This window comes from Scardinius erythrophthalmus (assembly GCF_964197995.2).
Source record: "Scardinius erythrophthalmus genome assembly, chromosome: 2".
Lineage (NCBI taxonomy): Eukaryota > Metazoa > Chordata > Actinopteri > Cypriniformes > Leuciscidae > Scardinius > Scardinius erythrophthalmus.
This window is the reverse complement of record NC_138222.1, coordinates 37,822,347-37,845,445: the sequence shown is the minus strand read 5'-3', so window position 1 is coordinate 37,845,445 and position 23,099 is coordinate 37,822,347. Positions and strand designations below refer to the sequence as shown.

Genomic DNA, 23,099 nt, shown 5'->3' with positions numbered 1-23,099 from the left:
CAGAAAGTCTGAAAAGACTTCAGAGATCTCCTCTTACCTCCCCAACGCCTTATAAGAGATTCACCGTGTCGCCTACAGATGGTCACAATCCAGCACTATTTCCCACCCCTATTTTTAGTTAGATTTTTATCTGAAGTAAACGGTTGTCTCACAATTATGCTTTACACAATCAGATCTGAATGTTTGTTGGTTGTGCTCTACGTTATATATATATATACACACACACACACACACACACACACACACACACACACACACACACACACACTACCGTTCAAAAGTTTGTGGTTAGTGAGGTTTTTTTAATGATTTTGAAAGACGTATTTTATGCTCACCAAGGCTGCTGTAAAAACGGTAATTAGTAATGTTTTTTATGCATCCTTGCTAAATAAAAGTAATACTGACCCCAAACTTTTGAACGGTAGTGTAAGATCTTATACCCTCAAGACTACTGGAGCATTGTGCTGATTTAGCGATAATATATATCATCTTTTAAGGTTTGTTTTGTAATATAATGGAAGGTCCAGAAATGACACAATGTCTTTTCTTAAGGGAAGCAGAACTCAGGGATTGTATAATGGTTAATGAGAGAGAGAAGCAGTTAACATGGATTACTTTAAGATGTAGTCTGCAGTTCTGAAGCCATCAGGATATCACAGAGTCATTGGAAAATGACTCAATATCACATTTGTGTTTGAGCTCACACCAGTTATTGTCTTTGTTTTCCAATTTCATTTGCATTCATGCATTTAGCACTAGAGGGACTTTTTTGCCAGTAAGATTACGTCGCTGCCTTTTCCATGAATGTATGTCCTTGTTTTTAAATGTAGTGCCACATACACTGTGTAAGTCATACTTGCTGCTTTAGCACACTTGGTCCTCCTGGGCAAAGCTTGGAAATAAGAACTAATCGAACTAAAAAGCTGGTCCCATCTTTGAAGGGTCAGTATGTTCCTTCATCTCATTCTCTCTGCTGGCCGACTGCCTGTTATTTTACACATCTCCTCCATCCTCCATGCTCAGACTGGAGGATCTCTGATCACAGAGGTTCAAGAATGTGCCATTTCAGAGATTGACAGATTTTATACAGTTTGTTTTATTACAATGTGAAACATTTAGATTCAGTGCCATTAGAGAAGTCGTGCATTTTCTGGGTTCAATTAAATGGCTTGAAAAAAGTATTTCTAAAATACTTCACTTGCCGTGTAGTTTCGGTGACTATTTCTTTGACTTTTTTTTAAATAGTGTCCTGAATAATTCACATAAAATTCAATGGAAGAGATCAATCAGCAGTCTTTGGGGTTATTCGGCCAGCAGCTTGAAACCTATAGACCAGTGGTTCTCAAACTTTTTGACTCAAAGACCATCCATTGTCTAACACAACATTTGAAGACCCCCTATTTTAATAACAAAAACTAGCAGTCTTGAAATATTTAATTAATCAAAATTAAGTTTGTGTTTCCACAAGTTTCAAGAACTTTTTGAACTTTAATATCAACATGTATAAAGGGAAAATTATTATTTTGATTTTGTGTGTGTGTTAAGCCTTTTAATTAAGTTATATTAATATAATTAACTTAAACATTTTTAAGTCAGCCCCATTGGAAGTTTACTGGGGCCTGTGTTTGAGAACCACTGCCCTGGACTGACTTCTCTCTTCTTTTTTTCATTGCAGTCTATTTTTGGCTTTTGTAAATATTTTTAACATTTAAATTTGTTCCCCCTTCCAAACTGGTTGTGTATGTGTGGTAATGGTCAAGGTGGCTACATGTTTTGGTTTTGATGAATTTCATTTCCTGGATGGATGAAAAGTACTTTGTGTTTACTTGTACCTTGCATTAAACGCACATTTCTCCATTGGATATCGACTAATTTATGTGTAATCTGAATTGAGTCATTCATAAACAATCTTCCCTGAAGAACACAATTAGCCCTTTAGCATATATAGACCAGGGGCCATATCACAGAAACTTCCTGTCAGAAGTTAAGATCCTAACCTTCACTATAGTTACTAAACAGATTCTAGAGTTTGTATGTTTCTGTAATATACTGTAAGTTGTGTCTCAATGCTGCGCCCTCCGGAGGTCGCATTTGCCGGCCGCGTACGTCATGGATTTCAGAAAAGTAATAATCATAAAACTGACTGTTATTACTTGTGCAGCATAAATTATTGTAATTTCTTTCTTTGCAATATAATGGAGGCAGCTGAAATTCTTCAACTCTGAAACGAGGCAGCCTCAATGACATGTAACCGACAAATGCGACCTTCGAAATGAGGCCGCGTGTCTTTACTCATACACACACAGAGTAACACAATTACTACTTGCAACCTTTTTTAGAATTAAATTTAATGTGCTAATATTGTTATTGCTAAACACCTTTTAACATTTTTACAAAACAAGTATTTCAGCATACATATCTATAGTGCATACAATATGAAACATGTATGCTTAATACATACGTTTCACACTTTACTAATGTCAGGAATGTGATCTCACAATGAATCCCTGATGTATTTGAAATTGTAATATTTACATTAAGATTTCACTGTACTGTGCTTTTCATTGTGCCTTTGCTGCTGTGGGCAGTGAGAGCATGAACACTGCTAGTCTTGGCAGACATCACTGAGCAGGACACATGGAAAGAGACGAGCACTTCATCCAGGGTATGATCATGTGTCTGGAAAGATCTGACCTGAAGAGGGCACTCAAGTGCAAAAACTTCTAAAACAACTCCTTCAGATCCAAAAATCTGTTTGACAGACTTCAGTTCGGTGGTCAGTTTCAAATGAGGACATAGATATCATCACTGTTGCATAATATAGCTCAATAGAATGTCTATGTTTAGTGCCCAAAAGAGACAAATGTCTAAAATATCTAAAGGCATTCATGGGTGGAGGACTACATCTCCTTTTGGATAACAGTTGAAAGTGTCTGTTTTTTCAAATGTAAAGCACCTTTTATGTAAATAACGTTATTCAAGATGAATGAACTTGGAACATCGCATGGTTCCTATCATCAGCATAAGGCTAAAAGACTGGCAGTGCTAATGAGTGCTGGGGTAGAGCCTCTGTTAAACAGTGGCAGGAGATCGTTGCTTATTCAGGAAGCATGGCAATACATTTAGCGTGCAATATGCTAAAAAAGGCAACTACATTAAAGTGCCTAGACTATTCTTGCATAGACAGTTGAGCGAAGCTAGACATTATTACGATGTTTTGTTTTTTGTGCTTGAGGGAGTAAGTAATTATTAAGAGGACTAGAGGTCAAGGCCTAATCCTCTAGAAAGTTCAGACTTACAGATGGAGTTTAGATTTCAGAAGACTGGGTTAAGAGGTAAACAAGCTTCGACAAGTCCCCTTCACTCACTTACAGGGGATTACTAATAAAAAGTCTACTTAAAGTAAAGATAAAACCTCAAATACAGAGAGAGATCCTGTAAGGCACATGAGAATACACCAACAGTTCTCAAAAAATGAAGAACTCCCAGAGAAAACATGACGACGACATAGGAATTCACCTCCGACAGGACAGGAGGAGGATGCGTTCAATTACAAGGTGATGTCCGGACAAATATGCGAGGGCGAGAACTGTTTCAACTAAGAAATGTGATGTCTGAGCGAGAAAACATAAAACTTCTGTTTCTTCTGCTGTGATGGCTGAGTCTCAGAGGAGCTTCTGGGGAGCATCTCCTCACATACAGCATCAGACAAATAAAACACTCAATAACGGATGGAAAACAGGTCTTTGCTATTCCAAACAGGAGTGCAAGAAGTCCTGTGCTGACTCTCACAGCTCAGATTTTTCTGTTAGAGGCTGTGTTTCAAAAGGATCTTCCTGGGGGAAGACCACATAACACAACTTCTGTCCCAGATAGGTGACTTTCTCTGAAACACATGCACATTTGCAGATGTCAGACGGTTTTTCGTTGTAGTGTTAACAAAACAATGCAAAGAAGTTTTGGCTGGTCTTACTCACCCACGGCACTGTAAACCCAGTATGGTTTGTTCTTCCACTGCACTCCAATGAAGTAGATGGGGACTCCAGTGAGCATGATGACCAGCCCCATACCACACACCACAGGCTCCGAGTACAGACTGAAGCCCAGCAACACCGCCCAGAACACTAGATAGCTGCAGGGGACCAACAAGTTTACCTGCACAAAGGGAGAGAAGAAGAGGGAGGTGATTAACCTAAAACACTGACATGTCAATCCATCTTCCTGATGAGGTCTGTAGGTGGCAACTTAAGTACCTTGATGGGTCTGAATAGTTTGGGTTTCTTCCATCTGTAGTACAGCAGCCCAGCTATAGTGACTCCATATGAGAGGTAGTTTATAAAAGACACGTAGTTTATCAAGTTATGAGTGTCCCCGATACACAGGATCACTATGGTCGCCGTACACTATGGAGAACAAGAGAGAAAGACACTTAAGCCCTGTTTGCACCTGGTATAAGATCCATCTAATACAGCGATTCTTAACCTTTTTGACTTGAAGGCTCCGTGTATTGGCTCCGTGTAAGACATTTCTTCCGGCATTTTATGTTTTAATAATGACAGCACTGCTTGTTGTCTCAAACTTTTTAATAAACATGAATTGGGAATGTTTATTTATTAAATTAATTAACAATGATTCAGAGAATGTGCTTCTAGAATGTTCAAGATTCTAATTATCTAGTTATTGAGGGGAAAAATATGAATCTCAGCTTGGATTTAGATTTTTTGCATTTTAATTAAGTTAGATTCAGTTTTAATACAATACATAAATTGAAGTCATCCAGTGACCCCCTTGGAAGTTTACTAGACCTCCCCTGGTTGGGGAGTCCAACTGCAGTTTTAACTGACCTTCACTTGATCTGTGTCATTTAATGTTGATGTCAAGCAAATCCGTTAAGTTCAGTCTTTTCCAATGTTTCGATTAATTTAAGGGATTTGAATTTTAAGTGAAACCAAGTTTGCACCCTTTTTTAGTGCAGTGGTTGATTGACAGGCCCTTCGCTTCTGTCCAGAATGCATCAGGACAGATTAGCGAGTGTTTATAAAAAATCCAATGTGATTACATGAGTTTTCGATTACCTCTCAATGTGGTTTGAGTGATCTGTTCACAAAACATTCTGGACCCCATTTAGACCTGAATTCAGGGTTCCCACACCTTGGTTTCAAATTCAAAGACATTTCAAGAACTTTCCAGGTCCAATATCCTCAAATTCAAGGACTTAATGTGGAGACACATTTCAAGTGAGAGCAAGGTTACACCATGTTACCTTGTAAGATACATTGTTACAGTTTTTTATGTGTCAAACACAACTATGCAAAAAGCTTCTTTTTTTTGCATTGATTTTTGGCCATATGACAGAGATCAGATATTCTATTTGTTGTATTTCTGATTTGCATAAAACTGAAGAATATTCGGTACATCCTATACAGTATTCTAAAATTATCTGATATTAACTTTTGCACGAAACGTTGAGGTACCATCGTTTTAGTTTGGTCAAAGAGTATAGAAGCCCAAGAGGCGAAACTCTGTTGTGTTATGGGTAACAGTCTGTAGATGGCGCGGCGGAGGCGCGTCCGCCATTATGGACTGAAAGCTGCTGAAATCGTTAGCGCCAGTCAATGGCAAAATCCATTTTAATAGGTGTTTATAGTTCATGTGTGCACTTGCTAGATTGCACATCTTTTTTGTACCTTTCCGCCTGTAATAGGACATTCACAGATTGTTTTTGTTCTTCCCATTGAAACGTTCACTGTGTGCACTTTCACTGAAGATGTTGAAAAAACAAGTTGTTAATATTTTTGATATTCTATGTAAAATATTAACTGTCTTTAGAAATGTTCATTTATAATGTTATTTATTTATTTATTTTTCCAAATCATATATATGGTGATGTTCACTAATTTCAAAATCAACATTTGAATAAACATCTTATTACTTATATCTTATTACTGTGTGTCTGCCTATAGCCTATATTATTTCATGAATTTCTGTTAGTCATATAACTAGGAAAATGCATAATAGAACATAAATATTGATAGATTAAAGTTTTGCAGTAATTTTATAATTTTATCTTTGCAAACCGTAAGTGGTAGGCTAATGAAGCCGATTCGGTGGGGACATACCCTTACTAAAAAGTACTATAGGAATCTTATAGTATTTTGGGACAAAATATTATAGTAATCTTATAGGAATACTATAGTAATTTGGGACATACTACAGAAGTACGATAAGACTACTATATAAATACTGTAGCGGCTTTAAAATATTATAGAGGTATTACAGAAAATCACAGAAGTATGTTATGTTCTGTAATACCTCTATAATATCCTAGAGCCGCTATAGTATTTCTATAGTAGTCTTATAGTACTTCTATAGTAACATTTTGTCCCAAAATACTATTTTCCTAAGGGTAATTAGGCCATGCATAACCAACACATAGACGTATATTTTCTGTCATTTAACGTCATTTAACGTCGGTCATCCTCATTAATGTATTTTAAATTGTTTTCATATTGAGATATGACGGCCAGAAAAAATTAAGTTATGTTAAGTTTTTGTTATGTTAAGTTTTTCAGTGCCATTGACTCCATTATTTTTCGGCGTTTTCCTTCAGTTTTCAGTCCATAATGGCGGCCGCGCCGTCACGTCATGGGGGCAACTGTTGCTATGGAGCGTTCTATTGAGTTTCGCCTCTTGGGCTTCTATACTCTTTGGTTTGGTGCGAAAACACTTAACGGGAAACACTTAAGGTAACGTGTAAATGCGCGTAACTAACGTAAATCAAGCAAGCTAGTATGCATAGGCCACAAAGTGTTGGCGAAATAACACATTAGCGGACTTGAGGGAATAATATGGGATTTTTTTCCAGAAAACATCTCGCACAAAATAAATTCAAGCACTTTCAAGGACCTGTATCTATGTATGTTTATTTTCAAAAACTTTCCAGGGCCTTGAATTTTTTTTTTTTCAGATTCACAAACTTTCAAGGATTTCAAGGACCCGTGGGAACCCTGTGAATTGGATAAACCAAATTATGCATGCAGACTGAAAGCAGTGTTATGTTGCATGTGCTGTGTGTGAATAGCTCTTTCTCTCTTACACAAACAAGCAGGGCAGGGATTGGTGTGCAGCTCTTAAGGTGGATCATAGCCAACAGGTAGGGCAGGTGACCCTCTCTGGCGCCTGAGAAACACAACCTGTGGAGGATGTGCAATGAAGCGGTAAATGCTCTGGTTTCAGGGTTGCTGTGTTAAGCCAGTGTGACAGTGCTTTTGTTACTTTACCTAGAAGAGGTAAACAAGTATCCGTTAATCCCCCCAAAGGTGGAAAGAGCTACAGAGATGGGCATCACCCAGGAGAAGATTCCCAGCAGCTTCTCACCAAATGTCTGCAACACAACACACAAGAACAGATACCGATTTATCAAAGCACCTGATAGATAGTATGTTGTTTTCACAGAATAAGGCAGAAGAGGTCAGAGAAACTCACCACAGCAACAGCGTTCGAATCTAGTAGCTCTTGAGGGGACATGGAGGTGAAGTACGCAATGTTGGTGAGAGTATAGACGAGCGTCACCAGAGGGATGGAGATGTAGATCGCACGTGGAAGATTCCTAGACAGATACACCAGAAACCATAAAATACCATACAAAATACGCTGTATGAGAGCTGGGCTCATTTTCTGTAAGATTTATGTGTACACAAAAAGTGAGGCAGAACTACTGTATGTGCAAAAGTGAATATATGTAAAAAATCTGTGAAAATAAAGAACAATAAATAATTTTAATAGGCTTATTATCAATGGATTCATCATTTTTTGGCTAATTAATTTGGTTATTTAATTATTTTTGCTATGTTTTTGCTTCTTTTTGTTGACACTTGACAATCTTTTAGTTTGTAGCCCAGATTATTCTTGAGAAAATGTGACAAGCCTTTGGCAACAGAAGTGCTGTTTCTGCCATCCAAACGTGCTTGAAACACAGACAGCATCTCAAATAGCCGCAAAGTAATCCTTTCTGTGACCTGGTTTGTGCATTTCCAACAACTTGAGCACTTTTGACGAGGGTTTGGAATACGGTACTCGATGCTACGCGACATGAATAAATTATGCAGATTATGGATGCTTGCTTGTTTCACCGTTTGCTGCTTCTATTTATACTGTTGCTGTATTTATTGTCACTTGTTGATTGAAATTATTTATCAGTTATTTGTTACTTGGTTATTGAAAGCTTTTTTTTTTTTACATAGAATTACTTGGGCTTACCATCATGTGGTTTGTGTGTTAAAGGAGGTCTATGTACATGTGCCTGTTTGAGTGTTATGCTGTGCAGCCATTGTTCTGATTGCATTTTGTTAATGGAGAACAAAGAATATTTACTCAGCAGTAACTGCACTTAAACCATGTACATCTCCCCGCGAGGCCCCCGAAGACACATTGGGGATGCCCCGACCCTGATTTTGACACGGTAAAGACTAATAAAGACTCACTTGCGAGGCTCAACCACCTCTTCAGTGACGTAGTTCAGGAAGTTCCATCCACTGTATGCAAATGAGGCCTGCAGGAAAGCCAGAGCAATCTGCCCCACTGACGGATCTTTTATGAACTTAAAAGCTGCCTGAGGCTCCAATGCTTCATAGTGTCCTAGAGAGAGAGACATATATAAAGAAAATATCTGTTTAATTCATACAGGATTTGTATGCAAACCTCAGTCAGTGTCTCTATAGCTATGCTATGCTCTACTGTTTGGGCTACAGGAATACTCACCAAATGTCAGATCTTGAGCTCTTTGTTTTGTTTAATTCATAAAACACTGTATTTGTTCACATGCTCTTGGGATCAATCTTCACATTCATCCTGACACTCTAATGCCATCAGTTTGATTTCATTATTCCACTACATAGGCAGAGCCTCCAAAAAGCCTTTCTCTCTACTGTCAATCAAGAGTGAAACTGCACTACTCAGTTCTCTCATTTACTCAATTCTCTCTCTTGTCAGTTCAGGGAATGCCTCCAGACAGGCACACTAAATAAAAATATAAATACAAAAGTCTGCCCATAACGATTCAAAGCCATAACCTGCTGCTTTATTGTACTATTACTCAGTTGTGTAAAAGACAGTTCACATTGTTAAAACATTTCTGCAATGGAGGCTTAAATTTTTCATTAGTGTCACAATTATATGCTACAGTCTTAGCTTAGTTTATTTTGAACTGCCTAAACTAAAAGAGTCAGCTCTATACTGTACTGCTTTACTTTAAAGAAATATCCTAACATTCTCTGATTCAACTTACTTATTAAATTATTGTAAAATAGAGGTTGTGATAGTGAGTTATTTATAAATTACATTTTGGCCAGATTTTTTCCCTGATTTGCTTCTGGAGAGTTGTCTGGTAGTGTGTGTGATCCTCAGTCGTTTAGTGTATGATTTTTTATTCTGTAACCATTTACAAAGTCTGAACGTGTATGATGCCTAGTGTTGTTGTTTTAAAATCTGTTCAGATTTTAAAAGTCGTGTAGTGTATTCCAGCCTTAAATTTCACTGGTTCAAGTTTTAGTAGGGGTGATTTATGAACCAACCCATCATTGTGCAATTGAGCAAGGCACAAAACCGCAGGATTCTTTGAGGGGGCTATACCTGTAATAAATGTATTGTAAATCACTTTGAATAAGAAAGTATCTTAAAAGTAACTCACAATACAAGACCTACCACTAGATGTCACTATTGAAAAAAATTGGAATTAAATAAGTAGTTCCTCCCAAAAATCCACAGAAGAAAAAACATGAGAGTGAGTAAATAATAAAGTTTTAGATGATTTCCTCTCATTTTTTAAACAACCCATTTTTTACCTGTTTATTTTTTTTTACCTGTTTATTTTATTTCAGTGGACTGGACCCACGCAAAGTCATTCTTTTGCTTTTTATTCATTTGATTAGATAACAGGTTAGGGCTGATAGCAGCTGGCATTCATGTGATGGGAGTGCTTGATGATTCATGGCATTTAACTGTGGGAATTAGTATCAGATGTGTGAGTTATACTCTTTTCCTTTCTCTCCTTTGCCTACTCGTTATTTCTCTCATTTAAAGGGATAGTTCACTTTGAAATTAAATTTTGGTATGTTTAAGCTTACCTCAAGGGCATCCAAGATGTAGGTGTCTTTGTTTCCGCAGTAGTTTCAATTTTGATATTTTTAGGTCAAACCGTTCTTGTCTGTCAGTCATATAATGCAGGTCTGTGGTCACTGTCTCAAAGAGCATGCACAGAGTCCAAATTAAAACAATTCCCCATCGTAAGTACACATTGATGGTCTAAGACACGAAACGAGCGGTTTGTGTGAGAAAACGAACAGTATTTATATCGTTTTTACCTCTTGTACACTTTCCGGCGCTTGCACAGACTAAGCCAGAACGCACGCACACGCCACACACCAGGAAGCGCGCGCGCCCTCAGATCACTTGGATGTGGTTGCGTAGAGGTAAAAAGTAAAAACGATGTAAATACTGTTTGTTTTCTCACACAAACTGCTTGTGTCGTGTCTTAGGCCATCAATGTGTACTTACGATGGGGAATTGTTTAATTTGGACTCTGTGCATGCTCTTTGAGGTGGTGACCATAGACCTGCATTAAATGACTGACAGACAAGAACGGTTTGACCTAAAAATATCAAAATACTGCGGAAAAAAAGACACCTACATCTTGGATGCCCTTGAGGTAAGCTAAAACATTCCAAAATTTAATTTCAAAGTGAACTATCCCTTTAATCTCTTAACTTCATTCTCTGCTTTAGTGGTTTACACACTATAGCAAAAACCTGTTACTGTTCAGTAAAGTGTTACAATGCTTATCTGTACAACATTTTGACCTAACAACTGAAACTAAGGGAATTGATTTTTTACAGCACAAAAACCCTCTTTTTTGAGAGAGAATAGCATGTTTCATGAAAGACGACAGCTGGCAAGAACATACGTGTAAATTGTCCTGACAGTCATACACACACACACCTTTGGCAATCTGGACCATTCCCACTACAATGATGAGAACAAGGGCCAGCAGCTTCCCCACAGTGAAAACATCCTGGATTCGTGTCCCCCAGCGCACACTGGAGCAGTTCACCCAAGTCAGGAACACTGTAAACACGCACAGTGAACACACAGTTATTCATTCCCATATTCAAAACTCACGAGAATAATTTCCTTTAAATATTATGAAAAACATTAGCAATATCCATAAAAGGAATTTATAAATAAAGACCATTACATATTAAGAACAACTATCACACTTTTTGGATGTCTTGTCAAAGAGCTGTTTCATGAGAAAAACTCCATCATAAGTGTCATAAGGACAAATCAGATTCAGTAATGGAAGCAGTGTGGGTTTGTTGGCAGAGCAGCACTATCTGGTCACATGGTCCATTTTTATTAGCTTAATGAGGGGAAATAAAGATCAGATGTAACTTATTTTACTGCTGCAGGCAAAACACTGACCCATTCATGGCTAAGTGGTTCTAAACCAAGGGGCCAGGGCCCACTTAGCAAATTTCCAAGGGAGCCTCAAGATAACTTAATGACTTTTAAAAGAAAAAAATAAGCATTGAAATCTGCTAAAACAACTAAAAAACTAAAGATTTCTTATTTTATAAGAACCAGGGTTCCCACAGACTTGGAATACCTGCATATATGATGTAGGTAGAAATTGTGAGTAAAAATATTTTTTCAAATCTTTATTCCTTTTCCAGTACATCACAAACGACTATACAAGTAAAGTAAATTCATTAATACTTATGGAATCCCTTATGGAAATTAAATTTAGAGAAACTTGGAATGTCAGGCCTTCAAATGCTGTTGTGGGCAATGGGGGGTAAGACTGTTACCTCATCTACCATGTAGATGTATTTGGTATCTATCTTTATGCATCACAATTGGGAGTTCTTTAGAAACAAACAAAAAAAAGAGTAGTTTATCAAGGGGCATCAATGCAACACAGCCTAAAGCTGACAGGTTAAAAAACTATACATTCACAAACAGAAGTAGAATTATAGGCCACTGCTTGTCTGTACATCTGTGTTGAGGTTAGTGGCTTCTGTGTTCAGCTGCATTGTGTAACAGGTCCGGTGTAGATCCGGTACACAGAAGTCCGTCTCCAGGGCTTGACGGCACGGTATACCCAGGCATGCCGAGGGAGACACTGGGCAAAGGGGAGACGGGTTACCCCCACTCATCCATCAATGGCCGGAATTACCCGCCCACACACGAAAACACATGCAGGGCATCTGTCAGACCCCCCTAGACAAACAGCTTCCGATGCCCCACAACAAAACGGCCCAGACGCCAGCTGAATTTTTGGCCAGAGTAAGCGGTCGACAAGAGCAGCTCACAGCCTGCAAACTAACAGCTAACCTGCTCAACTTCATCCACGCATGTAATCCTGAGCTCAATACACACCACCTGTGAACCTCCATGCCCTGACACCACCTTGAGAGTCACTGCAATATTTTCATAGGTATTATGTGCTCTTAGGCACCTTAAAATTATAACAATAACAATAAACATGTTCAAATTAAAAAACTTAGTTCACTCAATTTTTTTTTTCGTCATCATGTACTTACTAATGACATTCTTTCTTCATGTTTTATCTTTCACAGAATAAAGTCATACAGGCTTAGAACGACAGAAAGGCAATGGTGAGTACATGATATAATATTCATTTTTGAGTGAACTATCCCTTTAACATAAATTATTAATATTAATGAATATGAATGTGTTGTGGACACGTGTGCAATTAAGCATTTTATAATATAGGTTCACAACAGTTACAGTGTTTGCCATGGATTTGTTTGCTCTTGTTTGGTTTTAATGGATCTGACTCCAGCTCCTTCTGTTTTGTATCACAGCGCAGGAGTGACTAAGAGTGGCCAAATAAAGTTAAATGAACACAAAGCTAATGAGAGGAGAATTCTAATTAAGTGCCAACAGCCTTTAAATCTGCCAAAATACAACCACTCACTCCAAACTCCTGAGAGGGACATCCCTCTGCAGCTAATTGACCAATAAAGCCAACAAAAGATGCACTAAATACACAAAAATGCTACAACTCTCTGTGGCCAAGGCCTAAATTGAGTACTGTATTTTTCACGTTTCCTCAGTATTATAGATTGCAGGCTTTTTAAAAAAATATTTTTTTTTAAAGAAAGACATTAATAAATACATTTGATAAATAAAACCTCTTCAAGATTGTTTGAAAATGCAACCCATGTGGATACCAGGTTGAGAGACTGTGCAGAATTGTAATTATAGGCAAAAGGTTGGCTACTTTGAAGACACTAAAACACAATTTAATATTTTTGTCACTGCGTAATTTATATACCGTACGTCCTTTTGTTTTGCTTAATCTTGATGTTATTTTGACTGGTATTGTTTCTTTACTTTTATTTGACAGGATTTATGCATTTATAAATTAATATTTTTCAAATGATATGGCTGTTCAGAGACATGCTGTCTTTCATCAGAAGACATAAATCTGAGAAACAAGAGTTAGTTGAGTCACATGAACAGATCTCTTTCAATCTCTGGAGTGTGTGGCCTTTTTTTTTTTTACACAAGAGAGAAGCTTCCAACACACTCATAAACCTATAAAAAAGTACAAACCATTAGTACAATAAATAACCTGTCACACACAGTTGTGAAAAAGCAAGGTGACACATATTTTCTTTGACGTCAAATTTGAGATCAAGTTATTTTATGCTGTATTGTATCATGCAGATTAAGACTCTCAGCAAAGATTTGTGTGTCCAGTCCAGCAGAGTGTGTGTGTGTGTGTGTGTGTGTGTGTGGGGGGGTGTGTGTGTGTGTGTGTGTGTGTGTGTGTGTGTGTGTGTGTGTGTGTTTGTAATCTGACTTCAGCAGACAGAGCTTGTGACATTCATTCAGAACATTCAGAAGGGGAGGGCAAATGTAACACATGCCACAATATAGACAAATTCTCACACAGTACAACTAAGAACATTCACTCACACATAAACAGGGGTTCATGCATCAGTTTACCACTAAAAATATACACTTCAGTGAATCAACACAGATACAGACAGCTTGAAGCCAAACCCTTTTTTGAATTAAATTAGAATTGCGGCAGTAGACAGGATGTAGAACTGTAATCAAACACACAACATATGGGGCAATTAAAGATACAGTAGACATTAGTAATCAATGTTTTATTACCACAGAAAGTGTATTTGATATACAGTATATATAGCATTATTTTCAATTAAAATATCATTCATTTTATGGACCATGGTGAAATAACAATTTACAAATGTTTGTCAATATTTATTTTGATATCAGTTATTTATATATTGTCATATAATTTTTATACATTTATATTAATTTATTTATATTCTAATATTTTTAAGTTATCTTATTACAGATGGTGTAACGTTTTGTGGTGCTGTCTATTACAAATTAAATCTGTTTTAATGGCTGGGTTAGGGTTAGTTGTGTGTGTTAATTGCTTATTTCTCTAAACTTAGTTTTGAGAAATAAGACTAATCTTTTAAAGATTATGTTACAAATAACATAAAAGAAAACGTTATTGTTTTGCCACATAACCTTTGTCTTACAGTTAAATTTCTTTAAGTTGCAATCCAGTATATTCCTCTTCCTGTCATTTTACTCACAACAAACTTCCTATGGGCGTGGCCAATTCAATTCAAATTCCATCTCATGGACTGAAAGGGAGCCAGTTCTTTAACTCTGAATTTTGTCCAACCTTACTTCAATCCACACCACTGAAAGACCCAACGGAGGTTCATGAACACGCGACAAGCAGGTCAAATTTGTGCATCCAATGCATTTTTCACAGTGCAAGGGACATGTTTTGTTGGCATTTGTGTGAGAACTGTGTGTATAATATGTGTGAAAAATAAAGACCAGCGTAAAGACCTCAGATGTTCCCCTGAGGTCTTTGGATGTCGCAGTTTAGGTTATTTGCTTGGTCTAAAGGTTAATGACAGATGATGGGAGGGAATGCGTTACAACTGTGCCCACCCTGAGCATGACTCACACACTCCAAACAGCTTATTAAAAAATCATAATTCACTCTTCATTTGTCAGGTTTAAGCGGAGTTTTAGCGCCATTCACAAAATCCCGCCTCCATGCTCTTCTCCATCAAAGAGCATTGGGGTAGCCAGGACAACCGCAAGGTCCCCAAACAATACACAATACAGAAGACACGCCCACATGTTCCGCCGGCTCAAAGCCTGGCACCATTACGGAGTCTGACGCCACACAGAGTGAGGGTCAGGTGCCCTTATACCACGACATCAATACCAACCCCACCCTGTGATCTGGACCCAAACAAATACGTTCCTTGAATATTGGCCTAATCGGAGGAGAGCACAGTGATTTGGGATGCAGTTCTAGCATCCTTTGATAGGGCACATAGATGAGGTGTCTTCCTTAAATAGAGCATTTGGCCCTTGTCACCCTGCTCTCTAGAGTATGACTGACTCAAAGCTTTTGTTGGCTGTTCTTCAGGACAAATTCTGGATTCTGCTGCCAAAAATAGGGATGGATGGCTCAACTCAGCCAGCACTGTCATTAGGACCACTGCCCTCACATTGACACACCCCCAGTACTTCTCCCTGAGAGCCCCTGTCCAGATCTGACAGGTCCAAACCAGCCGAGTCACGGGGCTCTTTGGAAACAAACACATACACACACGCATGCATAGACATACTGTACATTTGATTGGTTCATCTCCACCAGCTCCAAAAATATCCTGCCATGCACCCACCAGGGTTAAGAACTAAGAACCAGGATTAAAGCACTGTAAAGTGGTATAGACACAAGGGAGAGAAGGCGATTGAGAAAGAGAAAAATACTGAATGATAGACAAAACAGCGGCTCTAGATTCATCATGACGGAATCTATTAGTAGTCAGAATTAATAGTCAGTGCCTCCTCAAAAAAATGAATGAGAAAATAATCTATATTACAAAAAGAAAACAACGCAAATATTATGTGACATTACATAGTATATAAATCACTAATTTTCCTAAAGTAACTCTGTCCAACAGCGACACCAGCAGGTAAAGGTACAGGGAATCCGTGTTTCTCTTGCCTCCCCTGAGCCCATTGAGTTTTAACAGACCCCCTAAAGCGTGCAGTGGGTTTGATGGGTAGTAATTGAGAATGAATGAAGGGAAGTCACGTGAGAGGAGGCAATGCCTCCATCGGGCCATGACTGGATATTGGTTATGATTGGATATGATTGGTTTGTGCCATAAATCCTGCCTCTTGTTTTTGTGTGCATACAAAAATTGGTTTGAATGAACAAAATTATGGTGTTTAATGGGAAGACTAATTAAAAAGTAAGTAAATAACTCAGTCACTTCGATATCACCGCTTTGTCACATCAAAATCACACTTGAAATGGCCTGATAACATGATGATTGTGGGGGTTTTTTTGTGAGCAATCAGCTTGGTGAAAGGTAGGCACTCACATGACAGCAGCACTAAATCAGAGCTGACCTGAGAATGTCATATAAAACCTCATTACTAATGGGGTGTGCTGTACTCACAGACGCAGGCGGTTGAGAGGACGCGGGTGGCGATGTATGGAGGCAGGCAGTTTGGGAAGGCAGGCTGTAGCACATAGTTGGAGAAGGTGAGCGCAATCACAGCCAGAGTTGTTGGGTACATGATCAACACTGCGCTCCAAAGCAACAAGAACCTGTAAAAACACGTAAACAAATGGCCATCTTTATCATCACCAATTTACAACAAACACAGAATTCTGAGCAGTGATAGTGTTGTAACTGAGCAAGCAAGTAAACACATGTGAATTTCCCTGAGGAGAAGTTCCCCTGTGTGCTTCACACACACAAACTGAGACGTCCATATTGATATTTATGCATTTGGAAGCCACTTTCATCCAAAGCAACATATTGGATCTGTTCATGCATTTCCTGGCAATCAAACCTATGACCTTGGCATTGTTAGTGCTGTTAGTGCGTTCTCTGTTTGAACTATATGAATGCTGAGACTAACATTCAAAAATAGACCTACCCCACCAGGCCCCCGAAGATCTCTGTCACGTATGAGTAGTCTCCACCTGATTTGGGGATGGTGACGCCCAGCTCGGCATAGCAAAGAGATCCTAGGGCACAGATTCCTCCTCCGAGAACCCACACGATGAGTGAAAACCCCACACTGCCAGCATGATCTAGAACACCCTTTGGAGAGATGAAGATCCCTGAGCCAATGATGTTGCCTGAGGAAACAAAAGAAACCGCAATGGGTTGTTTAGTCTTCATATATTGTTCATATAATCTAAAATAAACTATTTGGACTGAATCATGAGGTCTTCACCAAATAATGCTTGCTTGATATTCTGTATTAGAAATAAATATAGACATACAAAAGCTGTTTTTTGCAAAGTTGTACAGATTAGAGCATTTGAAACAGTTTAATTGTACTGAATGCATGGGTGCATTGTAAATAAGTTAAGCAAAAATATTTTGGTTAAGCAGGTATTTTTTGGTTTAAATGAAAATCTTTGTTTTTTTTCCCGGTGCAAAGACAATGTGTCCTTGCAGCTGTCAAAACGCTGCTGCACGTTCCAAGCAAATGGACATGATAAATAAGATCAACAATGTTAGAGCCAACATCAGTTGCGAAATCGAGATGAGAGTCCAGTATTCAGTAAAAGGTAAATGTTCTGCCTCATTGCATATATATCTTTGTAAAACCACTCATGTGCAGTGCCTGAATGATTATGCCTCAGGAATCTTAAACAAAAGACTTTCAATTATACATGGCTCAGCTACAGTTATGGGCTGAAGTATTATGCAATCCTTTGGGTTCTCTCTTTGTCTGCGAGTGCTCACAATAATAGAATTTGGTAGTATTGAGTGGATGTGAATGTTTGCTCCCAGCGCCTCGGACCTGTACAGAAGATAAGGCATTAAAGATGATGAGACCCAGCACATCTCAAAAACACTCAATCAAATTAGATTCAAAGTTCCTGAATGAAGTTCACAGGGTCACTTGACTTTGACTGGTCATACAACTCACAACATAACAAAAGTTATACAACAGAAGAAGTATGAACTCCCCCTTGTATTAGTTCCAGAATTTACCAACAACGTTATCAATGGATATTAAAGCATTTCTGTTTTAAAACTTGTGTAAATGAAAAGTGTTTCATGTCATTTGCTGTTATTAAATTGTAGTTTATATCATCAAGAAATCGGCCATTGGTTACATCAGCTATTGACAAACGGTCAACCACAAGCCCAGACTTTAAGTTATGATGGCGATAAATGAGGTTACATTGTGTCCATATTATTTAAAGTATTAAAAAGAAATAAACTTGAGTACTGCATGTACTCACAAAGAGTTGTGAAGTAACTGATAAAATTTGTCATTGACCTTGAGTAATATCAGGAGCACATTCTAGCAAAGGAAAACTTTCCCATGTTCAGGAGGTAAATAAGTCACCAGTTAAAATACAGCAGTTATTTTGACTATGAAATCCTTTGAGTAATCTGCAATCCTATACTCTTCTTAAAGGTACTTTATGTCAAACATTTAAAATGGTGAAGGGCTGTGAACAAAATTGGCTTACTAACCATAAAGCCACTAAACCATAAACATAACTGAAATCTACAGCTGCACCTATATGCTGATGTTCCACTGGGACACCAAGCTCAAAACACTGAACCACTTTCACTTAATCTTATACAGCCATACATTTTGGGGTAAAGGTCACGGCCATGACGAGCAGTTAACATTAATTGTATCTTAAACTTAACTTCCTATCATTGCTTCTTGTTAAAAAAAAATCTCTATAAAGAAGAGAGACTAGTCATATGTTTCAGCAGTTATATATAAACCTGAGAAAATCTCCACATAGTACATCTAAACTCTTGCACATGTGAGACTAAAATAAGGCCACATCATGTTTCAGTATTTCACGTCTAACAAAATAATCTGTTAGGTTTACTGCAGGCAGACAGATACACAGTTCTTTCTGTGTTCAGTAGTATTACAGTATCAAATAAACATTTGTATCTTAAAAGGACTGAGCCTGAGAAATCTTCACTGGAGGAAAAAATGTGACAATAAGTCTCCTATATACTATAGGCTGATACAGCGGAGGATAGCCAAATTTCACTGACACATTACAAATTACAATAACAAAATATAAAGGCATAGTGTCAATCTTATCAAAGGCTTCCATTAGATGACCTTCATCTGAGTAACACAATAGCGGAAACACTTTAGTTAAGGGTCCAATTCTCACTATTGCTGCTTATTAGCATGCATATTATTGGATGTTTATCAATTCTTGTAAAGCACATATTAAAGCCTTATTCCGCATTACCATATTCCACATCCCTTAATCCTACACAATACCTAAACTTAACAACTACGTTACAAACTATTAATAAGCAGTAATTCATTGTTTATTGAGGCAAACGTCATAGTTAATAGTTAGTTAATAGTGAGAATTGGACCCTAAACTAAAGTGTGACCACAATAGCTTGTGCTGCTCTGTATTTATGTATACGCACGGAGGATTATTCATTAGATGGATGTGTCCAGCACACAAATGATACACTTTCTAAAGTCTACCTATTTTAATTATATACATTCCACTACACATCATATAGCAATGGACTCTTATGTGGTGGGTTTGTTCAGCACATGTGAAGGACCCAGTGTAGTGGGTTGCAGCAGCCACGTAAGCGCGGAGTTGAGTTTCAGCCTGATTCTCTTCCTCAATGATGCAATCTGCGCTCTGATGAACATAGTGTGATGGAGACTACTGTAAGTAGCGGCATGGCACGAGACGTCTTCTCCGCGGAAATCATGCAATGCTGCTTGACTTCACGCAGACTGTTGTCCTAACAAATTAAGACAGCCGTACTCCGTGACGATATAAGTTTGGACATGATTGAGATGTAGCTTTTTAATACTTTACTCGACATTTAGGAGAGAAGATATCATTAAAGCGAAAGGATATGAAAGAGTGAGGACTGAAGATTAAGATGAATAGATTACAGAGAAGCAGGCAGTGATAAAATGACAGACAAAGAAACATTCAAGCTGTTAAAAAAGTTCAAGCTGGTTAAAGCGCACGCGTTGGCGCGTTAAAATGAGGAAACATCTCACCTATAATTATGGCGCACGCGCTCAAGAGACCAATTTCTTTTTTAAGAGTCACTCTATCCTTAGATCCACTTTGGTTTCCACCGGAGTCTAACATCTTCTGTTGCTCCGTTTTCGCGCAGTTTCTCCGGTTCGTTTCGGTTCCATCCATTTGTGCGGCTGTTCAAGAAAACGGCATCTGTATCCGCGCTTGGTCTCATATAGCGTTGATGCAGGACTCAGGGCGCTCACGCATGCGCAAAACTCACGCTGCCTGCCTCCATATAGTTCAACAGGTTAACAATTGTCTTGTGCCCTGGCACGCGCTTACCTGCGCCACGAGGTTGCAAATTGCAAAAACTTTAGCTGACTCTTTCTGCTCGGTCTGTGGAGGTTTGATGTGGTAAGAGAGGTTTTATGGGTGTTACGAGTGATCGAGTTGTTGTGTTATGACGAAATGAAATTTCAGTCTTGGACTTTTTTGTTGCTGTATATATTAAGAAAAATTGTCATTTTAAAAAATGAGTTGGTGTCTAAACTTTTGACTGGTAGTGTATAATCATCATTATTATTTCAGGTGTGGGATGTGTCGAACTATGTGCATGACAGTGAAAATCAGCTTCAGAGTTTCTTGCACTCTATTCTGTGTGGGCCTTTTACTGACTCACTCCATCCCTCCTCTCATTCTCTTCACTAAACAGTGTGATCTTTTTATAATAGTATATTAGTCATCATCATCAAACACTCACTTATAGCCTTTGCTATCACACCATTTCTTTGTGAGCGAGTGAAAAACAGAAGAAATCCCAACTGATTCCGTTTATTGTGGATGTGGCCCTCTTGTGACTGCTTGTGTAAGGTGATACAGACTGCTATGGGGGTACATTGTACATTGACACACGAACAACCAGTAATTCCCTTCAGATGGAGCTTTTAACTCTATCTGGGTTGTGACATCACAGACTGTGAACAGAGAACAAAGATGAAAGCTTGTTAACAATGTCTCAAATGTGGAGTTTGCACAAACATGCGCAAAAACTATGCACAGTGAAATGCACTGTTCTCACACTAACCTCTTATATACGCTTGAATTTATTTTGCTAGTATATTGATGGTATCAAGAAAATAATGCTGAGTACTCAATGTTCGTCATATGATAACATGTAGTACTGTACATACTGCGCTACTTGTTTACTGAAAGTTGATTCTTCAAATACTTACTGAATGTTGACATTGTTTAGCAAATTCTTTGGATTGTAAACTTTGAATATTCCACAAATTGAGTGAATACTAATAGTTATTTTAATGACATTTTTAGGCCCATAAAGCAAACTAATGCTTCACTCTCAGAAAAAAAGGTACGAAAGCTGTCACTGGGTACCAATATGCCCACTGGGTACCATTAAGGTACCAATATGCACCGTAGGTACAAAGGTACAGCCCTTTTTAAAAGGTACATTTTTGTACCTAAAGGGTGCATATTGGTACCTTAATGGTACATATTAGTACCTAAAAGGGACAAAAGTGTACCTTTTGAAAAGGTACAGCCCCAGTGACAGCTTTCGTAACTTTTTTTCTGAGAATGTTGGTTGAACATTAGGAAAAAGAAAACACAGGACACTGAGTAGATGGAGAGGAGTAGTCAGCCTGTAAACAACTACATCACAGCATGTGAAGATGCTCTCATTCTGAATTACCAACTCATCATTAGAGTCTGTGAGGACAGAAGCTCCGCCCCAGTCTGGTGTGGACAGTGATCTTCGCTCTCTCTCCTTTATTAAACCTATAGAGCCTATAGTGATATATAGCCTACATCTTACAAAAATGTTATATAATAGTACAAATATATATTACATCATATACTATAAAACTGTAAAAAATCTCATCCTATCACCAGTAGAGGAACAACTATTTGGACATACAGAGTGGAAACCTTTATTCCACCGTCATGGAAAATTTTATCAGGCGTCTAAACTGAATAGCTCTATCTCCAGATATGGTTATATGGGATGGGGGGGGGGGGCTTTTCCATCCGCACTACAGTCTTCTTGGCAGTTTGGAGTGAATATACACAGGCTGTTTAATGGTTGAGACACTTCCTGAACTCTAATAGTCTAGATTGCCAGTACAGAATGCATCTGTGTTTGGGAGACTGGTGGACCCAACGATTCTGTCATCAATCACTTTGTCTAATGTTCAATGTAGCTGGTGTGGTCTTTCACACACAAAAACTCTCACCCATGCATGCTCACTTCCATACACACAGACACGCATGCACACACACATTTATTATACAATCACAACTTTCTATGCCAATCCCCTTTATCCCCCATTCTCACAAACCCAAACAAATTTTTAACAGACAAAAATAAATTATTGAAATTTTACTCCGATCATGTCACTGCCTCGAATGGTCTGCCATTATGGATCACAAAACATAATTTGTCCAGTGAGCAACTAAAGTTCTTGGGGTGAGGTCTATGGCTGCATAGCAACTAAACTCTGCACCAGCCATGAGCGCTTCTCTGTTTCCACTGATCTAAGGTCAGTTTAACATGACATTTCTCACTCTCAGCCCATTCAGAGCAGGAAAAGCACTGCCTCGCACTCAGCTTTGTGCCTAGCCGAATAGAGGAGAGAAATGAGCGGAAACCTGTTGTTGTAAAAGTCATTCAGGCTCAGAGGAGGAACTCCTCTCTCTAAAAGTAGTCCGGCCTCCTTTACAATAAGTTGACAGATAGTCACTCTCACTCACAAACACTTTTTGGCTGCTTATTTTTGAGCAAAAAAATTGTCATATTTTCTTTGTTATGCTTTGCATTATCATAGGTTAACATTTTACTGCAAATTAACATTTTAGTCATTTTTACTGGAGAGTGCCGTTTCCTCCATGATTCTTGGGTCTTTTGTACACCTTTTGCTCCATCTAGTGGAATGGGATGGAAAGAAAAGCACAT

The 23,099-nt window shown here is 38.3% G+C and overlaps 1 protein-coding gene across 1 annotated transcript; it reads right to left on the bottom strand.

Annotated features, from left to right (window-relative positions):
- Window positions 1-1,085: 1,085 nt before the first annotated feature.
- slc7a10a (solute carrier family 7 member 10a) lies at window positions 1,086-20,398 on the bottom strand. Its single transcript, XM_081359018.1, has 11 exons — window positions 20,167-20,398; window positions 17,056-17,260; window positions 16,569-16,720; window positions 10,996-11,121; window positions 8,484-8,637; window positions 7,486-7,609; window positions 7,281-7,384; window positions 7,097-7,193; window positions 4,254-4,403; window positions 3,978-4,155; window positions 1,086-3,886 (listed from the first exon to the last, which is right to left on the bottom strand). Exons 1-11 carry the CDS (start codon window positions 20,312-20,314, stop codon window positions 3,789-3,791), a joined length of 1,536 nt encoding a protein of 511 aa, XP_081215144.1. The 5' UTR covers window positions 20,315-20,398; the 3' UTR covers window positions 1,086-3,788.
- Between the last annotated feature and the right edge of the window lie 2,701 nt (window positions 20,399-23,099).